The sequence below is a fragment of the Mus caroli genome, chromosome 1, assembly GCF_900094665.2.
Source record: "Mus caroli chromosome 1, CAROLI_EIJ_v1.1, whole genome shotgun sequence".
NCBI lineage: Eukaryota > Metazoa > Chordata > Mammalia > Rodentia > Muridae > Mus > Mus caroli.
This window is the reverse complement of record NC_034570.1, coordinates 174,683,595-174,707,195: the sequence shown is the minus strand read 5'-3', so window position 1 is coordinate 174,707,195 and position 23,601 is coordinate 174,683,595. Positions and strand designations below refer to the sequence as shown.

Below are 23,601 nucleotides of genomic sequence, written 5' to 3'. Positions count from 1 at the left end.
GGATTTCTGAGTTCGAGGCCAGCCTGGTCTACAAAGTGAGTTCCAGGACAGCCAGGGCTATACAGAGAAACCTTGTCTCGAAAAAAAAAAAATATTTACATATCAGTTTATAAGCTCTGTCAGGGACCCACAACCTATAACATCTCAAGTAAAGGAAGTCTTTAAACCAATCCCTGGGCACAGCAGAGATCACAGCATGGTCTAACCTGCACACACCCCTCTCCCTGAGGTAGCACTAATGTTCTTATCTCCAGTTTATATTGGGAGCAGAAGGACGGGCAGAAGTGTTAAGTTTATTTAAGACCATCAACAGGCCAAGGGAGTTAGTGCTCCCCATCTGGTCCAGGTCTGAGGAATCCCAACCAAAGGTGCTCCCGCCTCATGCAGCCCCCCTCTTCTGAAAGAAACCAGAACCCATGGTATTCCTAAATGGTCCGGGGACCAGCCACTTGGATGGCTGGAAGCATATCAGAAATGCAGGGTTTCAGATTCCAACCCAGGAGACAAGCGTTGAGGTGATTCGCAGGCGTAAGAGCTGGGGAGATCTTCCCCAGATAATATCCTGGACCCTCTTCTGCTCCTTCCCGGTTCCTCTCTGAAGACCTTAGCAACCTCCTGGTACCTTCAGGCCACTGTCCCCCAGTGTGCCCACATAAGTAATCCTCTAACGTCCCTTCTAGGCTATTTGGTCTCGACATTAAAGGCAGAGATTGTGGCGATGAGGTAGCCCAGTGGTTCACCAACTACCTGAAGACTCAAGCCTACAGGTTGGTTCAGTTTGATACCAGCATGAAAGGAAGAACAACGAAGAACCTTTACCCTTCTGAAAGCTACCTTCAGAACTACGAGGTGAGCATACAGTCTTCCTCCATTCTGCCAGGTACTCTGGGCTCTCTGGGCTTCCTTCTCTGTCCTTAGGAGCCCCTCAGGAGACTTAGCAGTGGTCCAGGGCACTGCCTACACTTTAAGGCCGGAGAGGGAAGGAGATAAGGGGTGTCTCAATGCTGGGACTTCTGCTGTGCAGAGGCCTGGGTATAGGAGATTTGTGGAGGGCGGAGCCAGGGGTGACTTCTAGGGAGATGAGAATGCAGGAGGAAATTGGCTGGAAACTGAATGTGGTGGCTGATGCCTGTAATCCAGCACTTAGGAGGCTACAACAGGAGGATCGCTGTGAACCCAAGGCCAGCCTGGACTAAAGGCCTTGTTCCAGAGAGGAAATGAGGCTGGCTGCTAAGTAAGTGAGATTCTGGGACTGAACATGCCTCTCCTGACGCAGACTCTCCAGGCTGCCTGAGTGCGGTACAGCTAACTCATGGGCAGGAAGGCACCTCCTGCGAGAGAAAACTGTAATGAGCCACGTTTTAAGACACAAGCACCTCAGGGATTCTCCATTCAAGCCAAGGCAGGCTTATTTATTATTAATAATAGTATTAAAGATATAATTTATTTGCTTTGTTACTCCAGGGGGCGCTGTTACCCACCTAGAACAGTGTCAGGTTATCTATTGGCGATCAATAGGTTTTGACTAGATTAGCAGCAGACGTCTCCCTATCATGAGGAAGTTGAGCAGGCTGGCGGATGCCAGCAGATGTAGTAGTGCCCACCTTTAATCCTGTCATTCCCGAGGTAGAAGCATGTGGCTCTCTGTGACTTCGAGCACAACCCTGTCTACGTAATAAATTCTAGGGCATCCAAGGCTAGGTAGTGAGTCCCTGTCTCAAATAAATACATAATTAAATAAAAGAACAGGAGGCAGCCCAAGCTGCGACCTTGCTCTGTGAGTGGCTTGAAGCCGCGTTTCAGTGCTTACATCCTGCCTACAAGCCCCTCCCATTCCACACTTGAGAGATTGTCTATCTGGACTCTGCTGGGCTCCCGAGGGACAGTGCCAGTGGGTGGGGAGGCCTGACGGTGCCGTGTTCCGCGACAGATAGCCTACCCGGACTGCAGCCCTGTCCACCTGATTTCTGAAGCCTCCTTAGTCGATCTCAACACCAGGCTGAAGAAGAAAGTGAAGATGGAACATTTCAGGCCAAACATCGTGGTGTCAGGCTGCGAGGCTTTCGAGGAGGTAAGGCGCCACCGACACGGGCATCGAGCTTGGATGTGTTGTACTCAGAGCTGAGCTCAAATTGAGCTCCTGCAATAACTCAGATTCTCTGGTCTCTCTGGCACCTATGGCCTCCTGGCCTCTAGGGAGCGCTATTCACATTCTTATGCTTAGGCTCCATAGCAAACCAAATTCCAGCTTGCAGCTGAGACTGCACTATATTCCCATAGCATAGGCAAAAGGAAAGGAGGGGAAGATAAAGAGGCAGCCCTCCTTCTCCCTTGTACCACCCAGGAGTATGTGCCAAGATTCTAGGTCCCCAAGTATAGGCTATGAAGATACAGAAGCTCCACCTATGGACGGTGCTCTGTGGCAGGTATTGCTGTGGTCAGAGTTGTCTTCGTGCCTTCCCATTCACTCCCAGCCTCCTCCACACAGCAGGATGTTGCTTGGTCATGAGAAGTATACTGAGCCTGGAGAGGAGAGGGCTAGGCTTTCTGATCACTAATTGGGTGTGAGGCCCTGGACTAATTAATGCCTTCATACTGAGCTCTCCTGAAACCCATTGAAGTCTGCAATATAATCCCCTTTATATAAGAAAAACATGCTTAGGAAGGTTCCCCCAGCTCTGCCCAGCAGATGAGGGGTTCAGCTGGAGGAACAACACAAGGTTTGCCACCTGCCTCTGAGGACCTGGAGTGAGGGTGCCAATGTAGGGACCCAGGTGGTTAGCACCCAGAGGAGAAGCTCTTAAACACCTCAGCTCTTTGCTCCAGTGGGTCCCTCTCTATGAGAATGTGCCCTTATTTGTGGGTTCTCAACGTGCAGTGGTTCAACCTGTGGGTCTCGACCCCTTTAGCAAACCTCTATCTCCAAAAAAATATTTACACTATGACTCATACCAGTAGCAAAATTACAGTTATAAAGAAGCAATAAAAATAATTTTATGGTTAGGGGGTCACCACAACGTGAGGAACTGTACTGATGGGTCTCAGCATTAGGAAGGTTGAGACCCACTGCTTTCTGGTAAACCTTTGCAAAGGACTGATTTAAGCCAATTAAGTCACTGTCCACACAATTTGACAATTTAAAAACAGCAGTGCATGCAGAAGATGTCTGCTAACCGACACGATCTAGCTGTATTCCCTACTTTCTTGCTGCTAGCTCTGTGATACTTCCTAAAAGTGCACAGCCACCAGCAGCCCCTCCAGGCAGGGACCAAGCGATCCCACCCATGTGTCTATGGGTGGGAACAGCTGGAATTCAAACCATACCAGCTGTCTATACAACTTGCTACTAAGTTTCTTTAATTCCTTCTCATATTTGTTATAAAAACAAACAAACAAACAAAAACAAAAAACTTGGACAAGGGGCTGGAGAGATGGCTCAGTGGTTAAGAGCACTGACTGCTCTTCCAGAGGTCCTGAGTTCAATTCCCAGCAACCTCATGGTGGCTCACAAGTATCTGTAATGGGATCTGATGCCCTCTTCTGATGTGTCTAAAGAGAGTGACAGTGTACTCATGTACATTAAATAAACAAACAAAACAAACAAACAAATAAATCTTTAAAGAAGAAAACAAAAATCTGGGTCATCTGTTATGGGCTAAGCACTGTACCTCAGATCCTGGGCGCAGAGATGATGAGAGGGACTCTGGGTGTGAACTGCGTGGCTCTGTGACAATGGTCCCCAGTGAAGTTGAGGAGTGTTTCATTGTAGGGGAGAAAGTGTTTTAGTCAGTGTGACAGGTTATCGTCCATCAGCATGGAAAAGCAAAGGCAGGAACCTGACTGAATCAGGGAACTGACTCACAGTGCCTAACCCAAAACAGATGACCAGGTTTTTTAATTTAACAAATATGAGGAGGAATTAAAGAAATTTAATAGTCATGTGCACAGTCGGTAGCAGAGAGTGTGTGCACGTGTGCTTATGTTCAGCTAGCTCTCTACTCTTATACAGTCCAGGGCCTCAGACCTAGGAATAGTGCCACCCACGGTGGGCTGGATCTTCCCATGTCAGTTAAAGCAATGAAGACAGCCCCTCAGACCCGCCTGGAGGCCAGGCTAGACCACTGTCATTGAGACTCCTTCCAGGTGATTCTGGAGTGTGTTGAACTGACGAAATTCTAACTGTTGAAAATAGGTTTGCTAAGTCTGCCTGGAGAAGGGAGGCTTGGGAGTGGGGGCGGGGGCGTGGGCGTGTTCGATTTGGCTCCCAAGATGCAATGCTATGCCTCTGTGCCCTGGCTTGTACTGTGTGTGGGTTGAGAAAGCAGGCAGACAGGAGCTGTAGAAGCATGGGACAAGGGAGCAAAGGGGCCTCCTGGAGTATTTCAGAGTCCCAAGGGCACTGGAGGCCGCTGGATGGGGAGTGTCCCAGGCCACTGTCCCAGGAATTTGACTTTTAGGGCGTGGCTATTGAGGAGCTGGTGGTGTCTGAACAGGGAAGCTGTTGTGACTGGCATCCATGCAACAGAGATGTAGTGAATGACTGCAGTGTTCCACTAAGTGCTAGAATGTGCGGTAACCTGTCTCCCTGCTCGGGAGAGCACGTGGCAGGGCAGCCGGCAGGAGGAAGGATCATCAGGGGGGTCTCTTCTCAAAGCATCTGCAGGTCCTACCTGAAACCCACAGCAGCAGCCAGATGGTTCCACAGCTATGCTGACAATGGCTCACTGGCCTCACAAGCCACTCTCTAGTCAGAGGAGCCTGGAAAGCCACAGGAGGAGGGGATGGAGGGAAGAAGAAAGAGTGGTTACTGGAGAGGAACCCCAGTCTACCCAGCCGGTCAGCCCTTTCTTTCTTGAAAGGTTAAACCTAGGTTAGATGGGACCCAAGGTATATACAGTGTGTGTGTGTGTGTCTGTGTGGTGGGGACACTTTAAGAAAAACAAGACCAAAATTGTGTGCAGGTCTTTGAAAGGTCTGATGCAAAAGAGGCCTGAGCCTGAAGTTTCATTTGATTCCTGGACCCCCTGCGTGTTCTCCCTGCCTGAGATTTCCCCATTGCCTGTTCGAGTGTTTATGATGAAGGAGCGATTCTTAAAACACTTGTTAAATATTGAGGAGTCTGGCACTCCGTGTTAGGAACGCACGTTATTAGCTGGGCCTGATGGCACAGGCCTGCCCCTTGGGAGGGAGGCAGGGGCCCTCAAGTTCAAGGTCAGCCTGGGCTACAGAGTGGGTTCCAGGCCTACCTAGGCTGAAGTGTGAGACCCTGACTCAGAATTTAAAATGAGGGCCTGGAGAAATGGCTCGCGGGCTAAGAGTACTTGTTGCTCTTGCGAAACAGCTGGGTTTGGTTCTCAATTCTCACACGGTGCCTCTCAGCCTCCCCGAACCCCAGTTCTGGCCTCTCTAGGCACCAGGCATGAATATGACGCACATTCATACAGACAGTCACTCACACATACTCATAAAATAAAAATAAATAAGTTAGAGAACATTAAAAATGAAAAGAGGTCTGGGGAGGCAGCTCAAACAGCAAGAACACTTACCTGGCATACAGCAGGCTTCAGGTTCAAGTCCCAGGACTGCTGAAACAGACTGCCTGCCCTTTATGACTAAAGTTGACCAAACTGGCCTAGAAATTATCTCATGAAGCAAAAGTTCTACTGTTGGTCCCTTGAAATTTGCCTGTTGTTTTTTTTGGGGGGGGGGGCGGGGTGGAGTTTTACTTTAGGCAGTGTTCCAGTTTAGTCTCTCTTGCTGTAATCAAAACCTCTGACTGAAAGCAACTGGGAGCAGGAAAGGGCCACACTTTCAAGTGCTGGTCCCTCCTTGAGGGGAGTCAAGGCAGGAACTCAGTAAGAACTTGAAACAGGAAGCACGGAGAAACCCTGCTGGCTGGCTTGCTCAGTTTCTGGCTTATGCTCTGTTAACCTTGTACAGCCCAGGTCTACCTGTCTAGGGAATGGTGCTTCCCACAGTGGGCTGGGCCCTCCTACCTCAGTTACTAACAAGACAGTCCTCCACAGGCGTGTCACAGGCCAATCTGATTTTTATAGTCTCTCAATTGAGACTCAAGGCTATGTCAAGGTGACAATAAATGCCAACTAAGGTAGAAAATAAAATATTTTTTATTTGTCTCCTAAGATATTGTTTTGGTACTAATTTTGCTTTAGGACCTAGAGCTAAGGGAAGAAGACAAGATGATGTCATGTCTACTGGCTGTAGAATTCTTGCTTTTCTGTAACTTGTCAAACTTAAACTAAGGCTAAAATAGGCATAGCCCTTTTCTGGGGCCATTTGGCTGTGTAGTCTTTAAAAAATTTTTTTTTTATTTAAAGCAAGCCATTTAGATGTTACATTTCTGAGTTATGTTGGGCTTCCAGAAATACTAAATAAGATATGACGTTCTTATTTTTCTAAAAATTCTATAGCCATGCATCTTTTTAACAAACTCATTACTGTGAAACAGTGAGCCATTGCTGATTTAGTCCACGTTAAGCAAGGAAGCCCAGGATGAAGGCATAGATGTGCTGACCTGTCTGCCTCCTGCCGTCATAACCCTTTCAAATATTAATGCATACATATAACACATACATATTTAATCCTCAACTAATAAAAAGATACATCAAGCCTTAACATGATGCAGAAGTCCGGGCATCGTTTATTGTGAATGTGGGGCAGTAGAGGATAGGTGCATTGTGGGACATTTGCAGCTTGTGGTGCCAAGTGGCGTGGACTTTCCCCGTGGGGAGTTAGAGGATGAAGCCAGTCTTAAAAGGCTTGGGACAGTGCGGCGCGTTTGATTTCTGTAACACTGTGATGGGGTTTTAAAACAAGGCCGATGTTTGCTGCTTATCTCTGCCGCTGGCAAGTGAGGGGCTCCATGTTCCCTGGACTTTGCTCACTGTCCTGAGCTGAGCGTGAGATGTTTTAATAGGGCGCCTTCCTTACGTAAGTCCTCCCTCTACTTGTTTTCAAAGAGCTGGGGGAGACAACTGTGGAAGAATCTCAGTGCGTTCCCTGTCACGTGGGAGGGGCTGTGTTTTGTTTGTTGAGCCTCAGACTCCCCGAGGAGCTGAGGATAACCCTGAACTTGTAGTGTTCAGAATTGCAGGCACGCCTTTTGTGAGGTTCTGGTAAGCAAACCCTGGCTGGACGCATCCTGGATTCTATCAACTGAGGTCCAGCCTCAGTGCCAGTAGCAGGGTCAACCCTGGTGAGCACTCAGGTGGGAGGCTTTCCTAAAGCCAGGCAGCTGTGCTGAGTCCTGGCCCCAGCACTCAGTGCTGGGGCGACCTTGACTTCAGCAGCCCTGCCCATTCTAACAGGCAGTGAAAGACCCACAACGTGAGGACTCCCCCACGTTCTGACTCAGGAGAGGCGACACCCCAAAATCACCAACAAGAAACGGTCTTGCTGCAAACTGCAAGAGGATTTTTATTCAAGAGCGCTCTCGGGCCCACGGTCATACACCACGCAGGGGTAGAGGACTGTGGCGCCCCGAGTAGCTGGATAAGGGGGTATTTAAAGGAAGAAACCACAACTCAAGGAAGTGGGGAGGGCGTTGTTGGAAAAATACTAAAAATACCAGTTAAGAGTCACAAGGAAGTGCAAAGTCACAAGAGTCAGGTTATCTCTCAAGACAGTTTCTAAGAGCCCCTAACAATCTAAGAGCCCCTAACAATAGCACATTTGCATTGCAGGTTCCGGTAATGGTCAGGGTGACTTTCTTTGAATGAACACTCTTTGAACCCAGGAAGCGGGTGGGTGGAGGAAGGTGGGTGGAGGAAGGAATGTCGCTAGCACATCTCGGAGCACTGAGCCACAGAGGCCACATTCCCAAGCTTGGGCCTAAAGGCCTAGAATTTTGTTTTTACGTTTTACTTCTTTCAGCAGAAGGTAGCGTTTGAGCAAATCCTCATTTCTAGACCTTTGTTTCTGATGGCCATGCTTTTCCACTGACTTCAAGGACTTCTTTAAAATCTGTATGTAGTTATTTTACTTATATAGTTGATTTGCCTGAGTCTATTTATGCGTACCAAATGCATGCAGTACTCATGGAGACCAGACAAGGGTGTCAGATCCACCGGAACTGGATTTACAGATGATTGTGAGCTACCATGTGGGTGCTGGGCACTGAACCTCGGTCCTCTGTGAGAGCAGGTGATGTTCTCTCTTAGCCACCGCAACATCCCTCCAGCCTCCCTTTACAGACAGGCCTTTTCTGTTTTTAATTACATATACTTATTTTGTGGTGTGTATGTGTTCGATGTAGTAGAGAAAACTAGAACTCCGCCATATTGAAACATCAATGAGTATGGATCAGAACTGTGCCCCATGCGAGGCCATAGCTGCACACCTGGGTTGTACGGGCAGTTACACTATAAGGGTAAGGTATGTCCACAGAGTCAGAAACCGGGGACACACGGAGCTTTTAAAATGGTCCATTAAAGACACTTTTGCAGATAAGAGTTATTTCTTTTATTTTACGGATGTAATTTTGATGTGCCGTATCCCGGCTGGGTGTGTAATTCCATGGTGGAGCTCCCTCCCTGCCTGTACCCTGGAGAACCTGAACTGGGTCACAGGTGTCCCTCATGGTCTGTCACCAGCACAGGTACAAGCTCAGCCAAGCTGGTATTGCTTCTCTCTGATGTTCCCCTGGTCTCTGTGGTGTTCTTAAATACCAACCGCTGGTAGGTAAGACCCCACTCTGGCTCCTATTGTCACGTGATGTATGCTTTCTCTCTGGCCAATGAATCTATGTATTATGATCGTGCATAGGCAAAATATATTTGATATCATGATATATATATATATAGTCATAGCTGTGGATATAACCGTGTCTGCCTACAGAGAGGTAAGAAGTGAGCAAGAGAGTAAAAGTAAGGGTTTTTCTGTGCCCTCCCTTGCTCTAAGGACACGGAAACCTTTATATTTATTAAAAGCTTCAGGCACTTTAGCTAGGCAGATTCTGAGCTATTCTAACCAGACAGTGCAGGCCTGGCCTACTTCCCCAACGTGGCCCATTACCTGCCATCTTGGTCTTATCCAGCACTTCTCTCTTCATCTGTGTCCCGATGGCCAACTTCCCCGGTCCCCACCGGAGACCCTCTCCATCTAGGGTATAATCTCTCTGGGCTTGGAAGTCCCATCTTTCCTCTCTTGCCCAGCTAATGGCTGTTCAGTTCTTTATTTTAACCAATCAGATGGTGATAGAGTATAATGTTTTACAAAATACTGAATCAGGTGATACTATAATGACAGTAGCAAAGTTCTGACTGCCACCAGATCTCTGGGTACAGAAGTCAGCATTTGAATACACAGTGCACTAAACACACCCCCAACAAAAGACGCTCTCTATATATTAGGTCTAGTTTAAGTTTCCTATATTTAAAACAAATACTCGTATGGATTGTGATGAATGTCTCAAGGAATCACCCTTACCTGCGCTGTTTGTGTGTGGTTCCCCTCCTTGCCCCCAGCCCTTCCGTCATCTTTTTCTCAGGGTCTTGCATCAGGTGGAAAGCCTGGTGTAGTCTTAGTTTTCCTATTTACAAAGCATGCACAGCCTGACAGAAAATCCCCAGGATGGGCTGGCTGGAGTGGTGGCTCTGCAGTTAGCTCACTGGCTGCTCTTGCAGAGGACCCACATCTGGTTCCCAGCACCTGCATGGTGGCTCACAGATCTCTACAGCCCCAGAGCCTGGGGATGCAATTCTGTCTTTGGGCTTCCTCACGCACTGCGTGCACATAAACACATGCAGAACACCCGCACACTGTTAAAAAGTAGTAACAATAAAGACATTCTCGGTGTCATTGCACAGAGTGGAGCCCATAACACAGAGTATCATTCCCGTCCTCCCCGCCCCCTTTTTTCCTTGACCATTTCTCTTCCCTTTTCTCTCTTCCCACTCAAATTCCTCCTAGCTCTGACTAGGGGCCCGATTTTGTCAGAGTGCAGCTTGGCTTTTGAACCAGCAGGGGGCGCACTAGACTTTTCTAACGGTTTCCTGGTTTGTGGAGCCCCTGGAATCTTGCTGGATAGCGCATTTCTTTGCGTTGATATGTCTAGTGAATATTAAACTCCTCCATGGTGAATTTAATTTTTGAGTTATTTAAAACCCATTCTTTTCCTTTAGAAACTAAATTAACCATTGCATTTAAGCTTAAACGTAGTCGTTTTCAAAGCAGCGCTTTTGAACCAAAATGTGAACAATGATCAGATGAGGATGGGTGCCTAATAAAGTCATTAACAGGACGCAGTCAGAGCTAGAATTTGGAGGCGTTAAGGACAGATTGTGGGAAGCCAGATAAACTGTTAAGGAGCCCTGCACTTGACCTATGGAACATTTGACCTAGTTGAGCTAAGACCCTAACTGAACATGTCAAGGTTGCTGGCTTTCTGTGAAAGCCATAGTGCAGATTTCCACAGACAAATAGCTTGGAATGTTGAACTCATTGTCACTTGGAGTAAGGGAATTGGGAGTTGGGGAGCCTTGGCCTCCCAAGCTGCCATTGGCTCACATGCCTGTGGCTGCAGCGCCCTCGTGTGGCGAAAGGAGTGTAGAACCCCTGCCTGCTTACAGTCCTGGGCTCTTTCCCTTCCAGACAGGGGCTGTACTGGTCACCCTCCAGCGGGAGGTTTGCCACGTGCTGTCTCTGGAGTTCCACTGTTTGAACACCGTTTGTCACGTGGTGTGACCTTGGCTTTTTACAAAGCTTACGTAGCTCCTGGACCAACTGATTGCTTGGAACATCGTGTTTATTTCCACCAGAAGCAGTTTCTTGGAGGGTAACCGGGGACCCAGGTCATCTGTGGAGACCTCTGTACTGTTGCTGTGGTCACACTGGGTGGGAGATGTCTGGTTTTGAAGACCCAGTTGGTACTGGGATACTAATTGTGCTTTGCTCAATAATTCCCTTAGGCCCAAGGGAGGAGCTAGTTTGCCTTTGAATGCAGAGTGGATCACGATGTCCTAGCCAGTTGCAGATGGGAGACTAGGTGGTGCTCCTTCCTGCCCTCGCTCTGCCCTCCGTAGAAACTTAAGTCCTTCTCAGGCCCTGAGGGAGTCAAAGCCACCAGCTAACCAGGGGGTCAGTTCTTCCTCATATATGTCTCTGTTCATCTATTCAGAAGCCTCACCTGGCTGACGTCAGTTTCTAAGGACCATTTTTTGCATCTGATTGTAGGCATCTTTAAATGCCCCATTTCTCCTAGAGGCCCAGACAAAGGATTGTACGTGGGTCTCAGTAGATCAGTCACAAACCTTCAAGAGATGGACCTAGGCTGTAGCCTAGGCTGTGGGGATAACCCGAGTCATGGAATTCCCAGATCTGTGGCCATATCCCCCAAGGTCTGGAATTACAGTCGTGGGGCATCCTGCCAAGCTCCTAAATCACTTTTTAATTAATAAGAGGGACCATAATCTTTATGTAGCTCTATGTAAGCATGTGACTGTGATATTACAGACCTTAAGGTGCTGTAAAGACACCAAGACAGGGTCCTCTGACATCTGGATGATGTCACGTGCAGACACGTGACAAAGTGGATGCAGGAGTTCATGCTGATACATGAATCTGTTTCCAGGTTAGAGACAGGATCTGGGGCTGAGGGATCTTCAAACTGACCAAAGCTGATCTCTCTCTCTCTCTCTCTCTCTCTGCTTGGTCATGTATTCTCTGTCTTGTCACACTCTCACAGCCTGCTGCTCCTTGTCCCATTCAGTGTGTTGGCATTCAACCCCTGATAGAAGATATTTAGCCTCCGGTAGGATGTAACCCCATGATCTGTATATATGCCCTTATATGTATACAGACAGCCCTTCATAGATTCTACCAACTTGGACAAAACGTGACTTGGTGTCTGGGGAGAAGACTACGTGGTTAAAAGTGTTGTGTAATTATAAGGACAGCATTTGGATCCTGGCACCTGGGTAACAAGGCAGGCACCTCACAAACATCTGTAACTGCAGCTCTGAGTGTCCTGGTGACTCCCAACCATAAAATTATTTTTGTTGCTACTTCATTTTGCTACTTTTGTTCCAGTAAATATGTTTGCTACTGTTGGGAATTGTAATGCAAATATTTTTGGAGATAGAGGGTTGCCAAAGGGGTCGTGACCCACAGGTTGAGCTAAACCTTAGAGCAGGCTTGTCTCAAGAGCTGCAGGTTTCTCTTTGTGTGGCGGAAAGCCATCTGGGGAGTCTGCTGGGAAGCGCGAATTTTGGAAGGCTTGTTCTTGCTGACCTGGCAGAATCAGTGATTGAGACTGTGAATCAAGAGGAAGATGCCTGGCACTAAGAGGCAGTGCTCTGATTGGCTGCGTGGCCCCTATGCACAGGCATTGGGTTCCATACTCAGTGCTGTAAAATAGTTAAGGTCAGCCATACGTCCTGAGCTTGACTGTGTCTGTCTGTCTGTCTCTCTCTCTCTGACACTTTCCAGAGTTCTCAGAGTCCTGCTGCTGATGTCATGTGTATTACCTGACCAAGACTCTAAAGCCACCTCTCCCTGTTCTCCTAGGATACTTGGGATGAACTCCTGATTGGTGACGTAGAGATGAAAAGGGTGTTGAGCTGTCCCAGGTAAAGGCTGGGCTTAGACGTGGCCTCTGGGTGTGGAATGCACTTCCGTGTGTAACCGCCATCTAACCCTGGCCTTTGACAGGTGCGTTCTGACTACAGTGGACCCAGACACCGGCATCATAGACAGGAAGGAACCGCTGGAGACCCTGAAGAGGTAGGACACCAGCGTGCTCCCTTATTGTTGATATCACCAGTGCCTATAACCACCTGTCAGGCACCAGGTGTCTATGCGCTCTCCCAGGGGCATCTTTGATTTGTATCTGTCCCTCAAGGATGTGAGTCCCTGTTTCTTCCTCTTTTTATATTTTTAATTTTCTAGGTGGATCCTCTATTCGGATACATTTTTAGTTGTACAATGTCCTATTTTGGAACTTTAACCTGTCACCAACTTCTTTTCTGATGTGTGTATGTGTGTGTTTGTTTGTATATATGTGTGTGTGTATGTGCATATGTGTGTTGATTGTGTGTGTATGTGTGTGTGTATATGTGCATATGTGTGTTTGTTTGTTATGTGTGTGAGTGTAGATGGTGTGTGTATGTGTGTATATGCATGTATGTGTGTGAGTAAATGTGTGTGTATTTGCGTGTGAGTGAATGTGTATGTTTGTGTGTGAGTGAATGTGTATGTTTGTGTGTATGTGTGTATGTATATGTGTGTATATGCATGTATATATGTGTATTTGTGTGTATGAATGTGTGTATGTATGTATGTGTGTATATACGTGTGTGTATGTGTCTGTATGTGAATGTATGTATGTGTGTGTATGTGAATATGTATGTGTGTGTATGTTTATGTGTTTGTGTATGTATGTGTGTGTGTATATGTGTGTGTGTTTATGTGTATGTGTGTGTAGGGCAGAGGTTTACATTGAATGACTTTATCAACTGCTTTTCATGTTTGTTTTTTTGAGTTTGTTTTATAGAAATTTCTTGTTTTTTAAAACGATCTATTTATTTTGTATTTTATGTGCATTGGTGTTTTGCCTGCAAGTGTGTCTGCTTGAAGGTGTCTGACCCCCTGGAGCTGGAGCTACAGACAGTTATGAGTTGCCATGTGGCTGCTGGGAACTGAATCCTTGTCTTCTAGAAGAACAGTCAGTTCTCTTAACCTGAGCCACCTCTCCAGTGATTAGACTTATTGTCAAAGGGCAGACCTCCTAGGCAGTTTAGAGCTGCTGTTAGCAGCACTCTGCTGTCTTCTCACTCTCAGACACGCACACACACACGCACATGTGTTCTCAGAGTGAGGAAGAGGTTTCCACAGTTCATTCCTGCACGTCTCTCTCATCTCAAGCATCACACATGATTCCTTACGGGCACATTCACTTCTCTTGCATCCGTGTCATCAATTTCTAACCCATATCCATAGTCTGTGGTCATAATAGTCTTAACTTGGTCCAGATTGTCTGCGGCCAGGTCTTCAGAAAATGCTAGGTGACTAGGAGCTCCCTGGGCCAGGCTCAAGATATACGGAACTCGGTCCTTGTTCCCTCTAATGTCAAAGAGGCATGTCATACTGGCAGTAGAAGCTGTACAGTGGGGTTCCTAGAGATGGGATGTGTGAGCCTCTTTCTGTGGAGACACAAAGCAGTGTTGAGTGGCTGGGCCAGCGCCAGCTTGGAAGCAGGGACAGCTAGAAGCTGAAGACACACAGGCTGTCGTGGCTCTGCCCACCCAGGATGCACTTCAGTTTATGTTTGAGACAAGGCCTCTCTCTCATTGGCCAGTGAACTTGCCAGTGAGCTTGCCAGTGAGCTCCAGAGATCATCTGTCCCTGCCTCCCCAGTGCCAGGATTGGAGGTGGGTACCACTGGGCTTTTTCTGGCTGCTGGAGATGTGACTCCAGGTCCTTAATCCTGCACAGCAAACACATGACCAACGGAGGCATCCCCAGGCCTTCTCATCAATTTCTAATAATCTAAGAGGCCCCGGGTTCCACCTCAAACATTGCAAAAAATAGAAAAGGACAAAAAGGACTCATTCAGCATTTTTTAGGGGTGGCTGGTGGTTTTGTTTGCATTTCTTCTGTTTTGCTCTGTGTTTCTAACATTATTTCATGAGGCCTTTGGATTTTCAGTTCCATAAAATACAGTCAAGGTAATTTTTCTTCAGTAGTCCTTGGACTTTTATCAGCAGTCTGACTGGTCAGTGACATTACTGCCTTAATTTTTGTTTGAATCTTAATGTTGGAGAAATTGAAAGTACTGGGAGCCAATGCGTCAACCCAGAGCTTTGGCAAGTGTTCTCGTCTCATCGCCCGGGTAAGATAAGATGTCTTGAGGAAAGCAAGTCAAGGGAGAAAGAGGTTTATTTCAGCTCCCAATTCCAGGATCCAGTATGTCATTGTGGGGAAGTTGGGGCAAGAACCTAAAACAGTTAGTCACATCACATGGAGTCGTGAACAGAGAAATGAATGCCTGTTTGCCCACTTGCTTGTGCTCAGCTTGCTCTCTCCACTCTCAGATAGTTCGGGACACCCTGCCTAGGGAATGGCGCCACCCACACTGGGTTGGGACTTTCTACATCAGCCCACAGGCCAACCCAGTGTAGAGAATCTCTCATTGAGACTCTTTCCCTAGGTGGTTCTAGGTTGTGTCATTGACACTGAAAGCCAGTCACCTCAGTGGTTCCATTCAGAGATTTCATGAGCAATTTTTTCCCATGAATTGTGAGTCCAAGGTACCTAAGTAATAAAGTATTCATACATACTTACACAAACCCACACATTATTATTATTTTTTGAAAGAATGGGTTTCTCTGTGTAGCCCTGGCTGTCCTGGAATTCACTTAGTAGGCCAGGCTGGCCTTGAACTCAGAGATCTACCTGCCTCTGCATCCTGAGTGCTGGGATTAAAAGTGTGTGTTACCACATTTGGCTTGGCTACTTTACAATCGTTCCTGTCCACTGTAGAAAGGGCTTGTTGTTGGCCCATAATTAGCCTGAGGAGCAGTCTTCCAAGTTCTGCGAATAACACTAGACTCCCATCTCCCTTTGGGCCTGATGACAGATTTTGATTTTTTTTTTTCAGCTATCGCCTGTGTGATCCTTCTGTGAAGAGTATATACCAGTCATCTCCACTTTTTGGGATGTATTTCTCAGTGGAGAAGCTTGGGAGCCTGAGAGTGGGTGACCCTGTGTATCGGATGGTGGATTAGTGGATCCCATGGCCGACATGGTAAGTTTCCTTTTGTGTCTACAACTTGGACTCTTGACAACACGGCCACATTTTCTCATCTTCTGGTTCTTTAAAAATTCTTAAATTATTTTACTATTTTCTGTGTATGGATGTTGTGCCTGCATGTATATGTCCCACCTGTGTGGCAGTGCCCGAGGAGGCCAGAAAGAAGAGGGCCCCGGATCCTCTGCAAGGGGAGTACAGACAGTTGTGAACTGCTGTGTGGGTGCTGGGAATCAAACCTGTGTCCTCTATAAGGACAGCCAGTGCTCTTAACCGCTGAGCCGGCTCATTCACACGCCTTTGTTTGTTTGTTTTGTTTTGTTTTGTTTTGTTTTGTTTTTCAAGACAGAGTTTCTCTGTGTAGCCTAGGCTGGCCTTGAACTCACAGAACCGCCTGCCTCTGCCTCCTGAGTGCTGGGATCAAAGGTGTGCACTACTAATCCCTGACTCAGATGCTTTAAAAAAACAAAAAATACAAAAAACCTTCTGCTGCTTTAATTATGTGGAGAACGCGCAGTTTGGGAATCAGAAAAAAGTGTTCCTCCTTCCTCTGCCCATTCCTTAATAATCTGTACCTTCACCTCCCTACTTCCCATTTGGTCATAAAATACCAATGTGGGCTGAGCTGGCAGACTGGCAGGTGCCCCTGGCTCCCTGGGGAGCATGGTTAAAGAAACAAGGAGTCGGGCGGTGGTGGCGCACGCCTTTGTCCCAGCACTTGGGAGGCAGAGGCAGGCAGATCTCTGAGTTCAAGGCCAGCCTGGTCTACAAAGCTAGTTTCAGGACGCCCAGGACTACACAGAGAATTCCCGTCTCAGACAACAAAACATTATCAGCAACAAAAAGGGAATAAGGGATGAAGGCGAATGATTCTCTAGGGTTAGGGTTAGGGTTAGGGTGTGTGTGTGTGTCTGTCTGTCTGTCTGTATGAAAAAAGGAAGAAAATATTGAAAGTGAGTGCTTTATCAGACATCTCTTGAATATAACCTAAAGTAAAGACAGTAAGTGTTTCGAGCTGACTGGATGGTGCTGCAAAGGCAGACAGTAATGTTCTTACACTGATTGTACCAGGTCCTCTCAACCCTGAACCCTGCAGACACAAGCAGAACCCTCAACTTGTCGGAATGAGGAGTCACTGGAAGACCGTCCCTTGAAGATTCTAAACAGCTCTTCTTTCCGAACCTATTACCCACCCCGAAGCACTGTTCTTGTTTGTTTTTATTTTATGTGTATGTGTATGTGTATGTATGTATCTTGCCTGTATACCTGCATGTGTACTGTATACACGCAGTACTTGCAGAGACCAGAGGAGGGCGATGGATTCCATGGAACTTGAGTTACAGATGGTTGTGAGCTGCTATGGACTCTGGGAGCCTAACCCAGGTCCTCTGTAAGAGCAGCCAATGCTCTTAAACCTCCCCAGCTCCGATTTCCTAGGTTTTAAACTCACCTCAGAGCCCAAACTTTTGATTGAGACTTTTCTCTGTACTTCTTTCCTGGGATTCTCACATGTGGTCATCTCTCTGTGGCTTTGCCCCTGCCCACATGACTGACCATTCATGTCAACTAGGGGTAACAGCAGACACACTGGGGTTCATCCTTAGCTCCGAGTCTCTATGGATTATAAATAGGACGTAAAGGTTGTCCTCACCACAACACTTAATAAAAGTTATTTTTGGTATTAGTTCATTATATCAGAAACAGGGTTAGGGTTAGGGTTAGGCACATATCAGCCATGTTTCTCTTTTGTCCTTTGTACTGTTGCATAGACTTAGGGACCATTGAGGTATACATGTAAGACAGGAAATGAGCAAAAGGAACCAAAGCCCAGAGACCACTCCGCATGACGAAGTTCAAATAGAGCATATGTTTTAAGCAGCCCCTAATGCATCTACAAGGACTTATTAATGACAAGGAGTACGGAAAAACTACATCCTGGTTGGCAGTTGCCGGGGCAAACGAGCAAGCAGGTTAGCAAGCCAAGAACACGCAGTTAGCTGGGGCATTTTGACCCTGCGTTTCCAGAACAGGGTTGGGTGCTTTCCCGAGGGACTTTTTAGGCCAAGGGGTAGAAACCAAAATGGCTTCAGCTGAGACAGGATGGAGAAACCGTACCCTGTTACAGCTACCTGCTGTAATGAGCTTGTCCTCATACTCCTTGCTCCTGTTTTTCTGAGACAGCCCTGGCTGTCCTGGAACTCACTCTGTAGACCAGGCTGGCCTTGAACTCAGAGATCTGTTTGCCTTTCTGCCTCCTGAGTGCCGGGATTAAATTCAGGTCCATCACACCCAGCACTTTATTGTTTGTTTTTTTTTTTTCCAAGATGCCTGTCTAAACATATCTGAAATGCTTCTCATAAAACATAGGGTGCATAGGTTTTGCAAAAATTCTTGTGAGAGTTGGAGAGGTGGCTCAGTGGGTAAAGGCGCTTGCCGCCAAGTCTGTCGTCGTCCTAGGTTCAATTCCGCAGGCCCACCATGTGGCTGGGGAGAACGGTTTCTTTTCCCAAGTTGTCTTTTTTCTTTCATTAGATTTATTTGTTTGTTTTATGTATATGAGTTCACTGTAGCTGTCTTCAGACACACCAGAAGAGGGTATCGGATCCCATTGCAGATGGTCGTGAGTCACTGTGTAGTTGCTGGGAATTGGACTCAGGACCTTTGGAAGAGCAGTCAGTGCTCTTAACCACTGCGCCATTTCTCCAGCTCCCAAGATGTCTTTTGGTCTCCACATATGTGCCATGCCATACACACACACATTCACACACATACACATTCTCTCTCTCTCTCTCTCTCTCTCTCTCTCTCTCTCTCTCTCTCACACACACACACACACACCAGTAAATGTAATTTAAAACATTTTAAATAGCCAGATGTGATAATTCACACCTTTTTCCCTATGCTTGAGAAGCACAGTCATGTGGGTCTGTGTGAGTTTGAGGCTAGCCTGGTCTACATAGTGAGTTTCAGGACAGCCAGTGCTACATAAAAAGACATGATTCAAAGAACAAAATCAAACACCAAAAAGGGAAAAATAAAATAAAATCCTTGTGTTTCAAAATTGATGTGTCTTTTAATTGCTCTGTCTTGGATTTGATGAGGTGTAGAAGATACTAGAGAGGAAATGACAGCTCCAATTGGACTTCCCCCTGCTGTCCCAGCTCTGGGTGACTGAGCACAGGCGCAGTGATCACCTGGTGATTGACCTAGTATTCAGATCCTATCTGCAGTAAGAAAGCATGACCGACCACACTTCTGTAGACCATGCAGGCAGCTTCCATTTGCTCTCGGCTTTCCAGGAGGCCTTGAGTTTCAAAGACTCTAAAATAATCTCTCCCCATCCTGTGTGTTCCTGTGTGGAGGGAGGGATAACAGATGCCTAGACCTAAGCAGTACTGCTCCTGAGGCCAACTGACCTAGCATTATGGAGATGAGGAGACACAGCCTAGAGAGGCACAGGCCTTACGAGCATCCTGCTGTGCTCACCAAAGTGTGAGGAAATAATCTCTCAGGAGTCACATTACTTCTCATACCTCTACATGTGAGCCTTTGTGGGCACAAAGTACAGTGTGGTCAACAGCCAGCAGTATCAAGTAAGACGTTTCCTTGGGGGTCTGATGGGAACCGATTTTCACAAGCGGCTGTTTTCTGTGGTGGGAACTTTGGCAGCTAATCATTTACATTCCTCAAATTTTAACTTCAATCAGTGACTATTTTGCTCAAGTTTGAATTATTTATTACTAAAGGTCTGAGTAGCAAAGTAATAGAGAATCTTATTTGTTCAGCTTCCAGGTCCGGGGAGACGCATGTGCGAGTCCTCACGGCCATCTTCCTGGAAACGGATCTCTGATTTTCTTTCGGAGCTGTGTAGGCCTTGAGTTAATTCAAGAAAAGTGCCAGAGGTGGTTTAGGAATGTGAGGCTGTATAAATTTTAGACAATGAGGTTTTTAGAAAAATAAATGGAGTTTGTCTGCAATTATTCTGAATGTTTGTACTGGCTATTTTTGTGTCAACTTGACACAGCTGGAGTTATCACAGAGAAAGGATCTTCAGTTGAGGAAATGCCTCCATGAGATCCAACTGTAAGGCATTTTCTCAATTAGTGATCAAGGGGGAAAGGCCCCTTGTGGGTGGGACCATCCCTGGGCTGGTAGTCTTGGGTTCTATAAGAGAGTAGGCTGAGGAAGCCAGGAGGCAAGCCAGTAAAGAACATCCCTCCATGGCCTCTGTATCAGCTCCTGCTCCCTGACCTGTCTGAGTTCCAGTCCTGACTTCCTTTGGTGATGAACAGCAGCATGGAAGTGTAAGCCGAATAAACCCTTTCCTCCCCAACTTGCTTCTTGGTCATGATGTTTGTGCAGGAATAGAAACCCTGACTAAGACAATGTTACACCCGCTATTACATTTTTTTCTCATTCCTGCCTCTACTATTGCTGAGGTTTAAAGAAACAGCTCGAAAGCTGCCACTTTTAAAAAATGTTTATACTTTTCAGTTAGGTAATATTGCTTGAGAAAAGCAAGAAAAGGAACCCTCCTGCCCTGAATATCTGATGTGCTCGCATGCTCATATCATGCTCACATCATGAAAGCCTGCTTAGCTGGTCTTGGCCTGGCTGTTGAGTCCTGCTGAGTCTGGTTTCATTATTGTTTACCTTGCTGTTATAGAAGTATGCTTACATACAGAAATGACTTCAGAGGTCATGGGTTATTTTGTTCATATTGTGACTGTGACTTTATATTGCATTCTGATCCTATCAAGACAGGCAGAACTTATCTATAATTGTGAATTCTTCCAATTCTACAAGAGAGTGGAATGTAAAGGAATGGAATCTTCAGAAGAAGGAACAAGGAGAAACCATGAACTCAGTCTTAAAGGCTCACGGTAGCCCAGAATGATGAGCTAGCTTGCAATAACAGTAAAAACACTAAGTTAACATGGAGCTGAGTTAGCTCTCTGACAGCTGTGCGGTTCCATTGTCATTAATAAGTAAGTGCCAGTCTCTCCTACTTCCCTCTGTGACATTTGCTTCTCACTCATTTTACAAAATCACCACGTGTCTTCCCTGGGTTCTAAGCCTTAATTGGTCACTGGTGTGTACAGGGCACTTTGAACTTCGTGCACATGACTGGCTAAGCCAGTGGTCCTCAACCTGTGGGTCACGCTCCTTCCACGGGGGCCGTATATCAGATATCCTGCCTATCAGGTATTTACGATACGATTCCTAACAGTAGCACTATTACAGGTATGAAGTAGCAGTGAAAAGAATTTATGGTTGGGGGTCGCCACCACATGAGGAGCCGTATTCGGGTGGCAACATTAGGTAGGTTGAGAACTGCTGGTCTAAGGCATATAGCTGATGACGTCTCATCATCCATGGGGGACAGCTGTTGCTCCTTCCGTCTTCTCCTTCGCTGGGTCCTGGGCCCCTGGCTTCCAGCAGGCTGTGAGGTAAACGTGGGATATGAAGCTGTATCCTGAGTCAATTTTACCTGACAAGCCAAGGGAAGGAAGCAGATGGTCAGGAAGGGGCCAGCCCTCAGGAGACTTCCTTCCTCCGCAGCTAGGCTACACCTCATCATTTACTTCAGCCTCCCTAAATAGTGCCACCTGCCGGGGACATGCAAGCTAGAGAGTGACATTTCATGCCCAAACTCAGGGAAGTGAGATGCCCAGCTAGCTGAGGCCAGTGTGTGCTAGCATTCTGCTTGCTTCTTCCACTCTCCACACAGTGGTCTCTCTGGGCACCTCTAACAGGGCGTCCAACTCAGCTGGCCGCACATTGCCTGGCCTCCATGATACCTCATTCTTGCATTTCCATGTGAACATCGAGTTTTGGGGACTGTCCCTCTCTGCTTCAGGATGCTGCCCATCAGCAGAACTGTTCTGGTCAAAGTGTGATCCTACCCATCAGACCCTCCCGTGTGTCAGGCGGTCTGAGGCTTTGTCAGAACTCTCTGGAATCTCTCTCTGGGAGGCAGGCTCTCCCTCCGACTGATACTAGGCTCCCAGCCATCTCCTCCTCTCACCCTGAGACTTGGGATGGGGTGGAGTCGGGGGACTCCAGTTTCTTAGTCCACTCTTTCAAGAGTCTGTTGGCTAGAGGGAAGGGCACAAGCTTCTCTTCAGAGAAATCTTTATTCCTGCAGCCATGTTCATCCCCGCACTGCCCCTTGGCTGTAAAATCCCCAGCCCTTGTTTCAGTACAAAGTCCAGTCTCTCTGCCTTAACTTAGTAGAGAAAATACTCCGGTTAGAACAGTCTTAAATAAATATGACATTTTAGCAGCTTGACACACCAAACAGGTGCCTAAGGCGCCCAAGGTACCTTGATGGTATTGTCTTTGTTGTTCAAGATGCGGTAGCATTCGGAAGAGATACTTGGCAGTGCCAGTCCACATTAGGACGCAGGGAAAAGAGGGGCGTGTGGATGGGGAGTGTGGTGTGTGGGGGGGGGGCGGGGGAGCTTGTCTAAAACCTAGTCCAGGTCTGCGAATAGCCGAAGCCCAGGATTGGCCCTGTAGATCCTCAAGCTGGTCAGATCTTTTCACTTCATATCCCAGCTGGCTGGAAGCGCCCTGGCTGCTGCCAAACTGCTCCCCACAGATCCCAGAGGGACGGCTGCCCGCAGCCTGGTTTCTAATTTCAAAATCACGCCACGTTCTGCAAACGTTGTGTGTTTTAGGTCAAATAAACAACTCTGCAAACATGTAAATAAGCTGCTCTGCACTGATTGATCCTGGGAGAGGGTCAGCGACGGAGGGAAGGGGAGGGACGGAGGGAGGGACCGAAGTGGGGAAGGCAGAGGAAAGTAGGGGCAAGCGGTGAGATTCCACAGCCGAGCCACCACCTCCCGCTCAGGCCGAATGAAGATGCACAATTTGGATTGGAGGGGAAGGGTCAGGAGCTGCTGACCTTTGGGCTCAGGCCCAGGCCGCCGGCCACAGTAGCTCTTGGACCAGTCGGCGCCGGAGGTGTATCAGCGCTCGTCCCGCCCGCTCCAGCCATGGGTGCGGGGTCCTGGGCGCTGACCCTCTTTGGCTTCTCCGCGTTTCGGGTCCCGGGCCAGCCGCGGTCCACCTGGCTCAGCGTCGCCGCGCTGGGACTGGCCGCGGTGGCCCTGGGGACCGTGGTCTGGCGTCGTGCGCGTCCCCGGCGACGCCGGCGGCTACAGCAAGTGGGAACGGTGGCACAGCTCTGGATCTACCCGATCAAGTCCTGCAAGGGGGTGTCGGTGAGCGAGGCAGAGTGCACTGCCATGGGGCTGCGCTACGGCCACCTGCGCGACAGGTACGCGGAGCACCGAGCATCACCACGCTGACCTAGGCTGTGTGGGTATGGGGAGGTCAGGGGGGTCAGCTCGCTGGTCTCTTCTTACTCAGACTAGAGACACAGAGGTTGGGAAAGGGGTGGTGAGAAACGGAAAAAGTGATCCTCACCCTCCGCCAGCCAACTCGGGGGACCTGGAACTCTGAAGTTTCCGGGTTTCCACGCTTCCTGGAGTTGGACATCTCTCTATCCATCCTCCCGTGGCTATTTCAAATCTTGTGGTGTTAGACGAGGCATTTCTCACGCCGGCCAATCCGCAAGAAGAAACTTCAATCTCCCTCCACCCAGGGACCCTGAAGGGATTGGTCCTTGGTGACTTTACTCTCAGTGATAGTCTTAACTTTAGAAAAACTAAGACAATAGATCCTGGATCCTAGGCACGGCTCATCCCTGTTAGTGCAGTAGTTGAGCATGATCATACAGCTTAAGAAAATAAGCTGTGAGTGTTATTTCCCCAAGGCTCTTGTCAGATAAAGGTTCTGCACGGGGCCGGGGGTGGGGGTGGCGG

General features: G+C 47.7%; 2 protein-coding genes across 6 annotated transcripts in view; both read left to right on the top strand.

Annotated features, from left to right (window-relative positions):
• Positions 1–19,753, top strand: part of Marc2 (mitochondrial amidoxime reducing component 2) — a 34,072-nt gene extending 14,319 nt beyond the window's left edge. For 4 of the 5 annotated variants that reach the window (XM_021160299.2, XM_029475991.1, XM_021160133.2 and 1 more), the window contains exons 3-8: positions 681–849; positions 1,931–2,071; positions 12,526–12,587; positions 12,670–12,741; positions 15,617–15,763; positions 19,552–19,753. In XM_021160299.2, coding sequence (XP_021015958.1) covers positions 681–849; positions 1,931–2,071; positions 12,526–12,587; positions 12,670–12,741; positions 15,617–15,743 — 571 coding nt within the window. In that variant the 3' untranslated portion in view covers positions 15,744–15,763; positions 19,552–19,753. Of the gene's footprint in view, positions 1–680; positions 850–1,930; positions 2,072–12,525; positions 12,588–12,669; positions 12,742–15,616; positions 15,764–16,837; positions 18,059–19,551 lie in introns of those variants that run through there. The other variant, XM_021160221.2, reaches the window with a different exon arrangement.
• Positions 19,754–22,562: 2,809 nt separating this feature from the next.
• Marc1 (mitochondrial amidoxime reducing component 1) overlaps positions 22,563–23,601 on the top strand; it is a 24,630-nt gene continuing 23,591 nt past the window's right edge. The window contains exon 1 of the mRNA XM_021158543.2: positions 22,563–23,054. Within this exon, the coding sequence (XP_021014202.1) occupies positions 22,771–23,054 (284 nt within the window). The 5' untranslated portion in view covers positions 22,563–22,770. The remainder of the gene's footprint in view (positions 23,055–23,601) is intronic.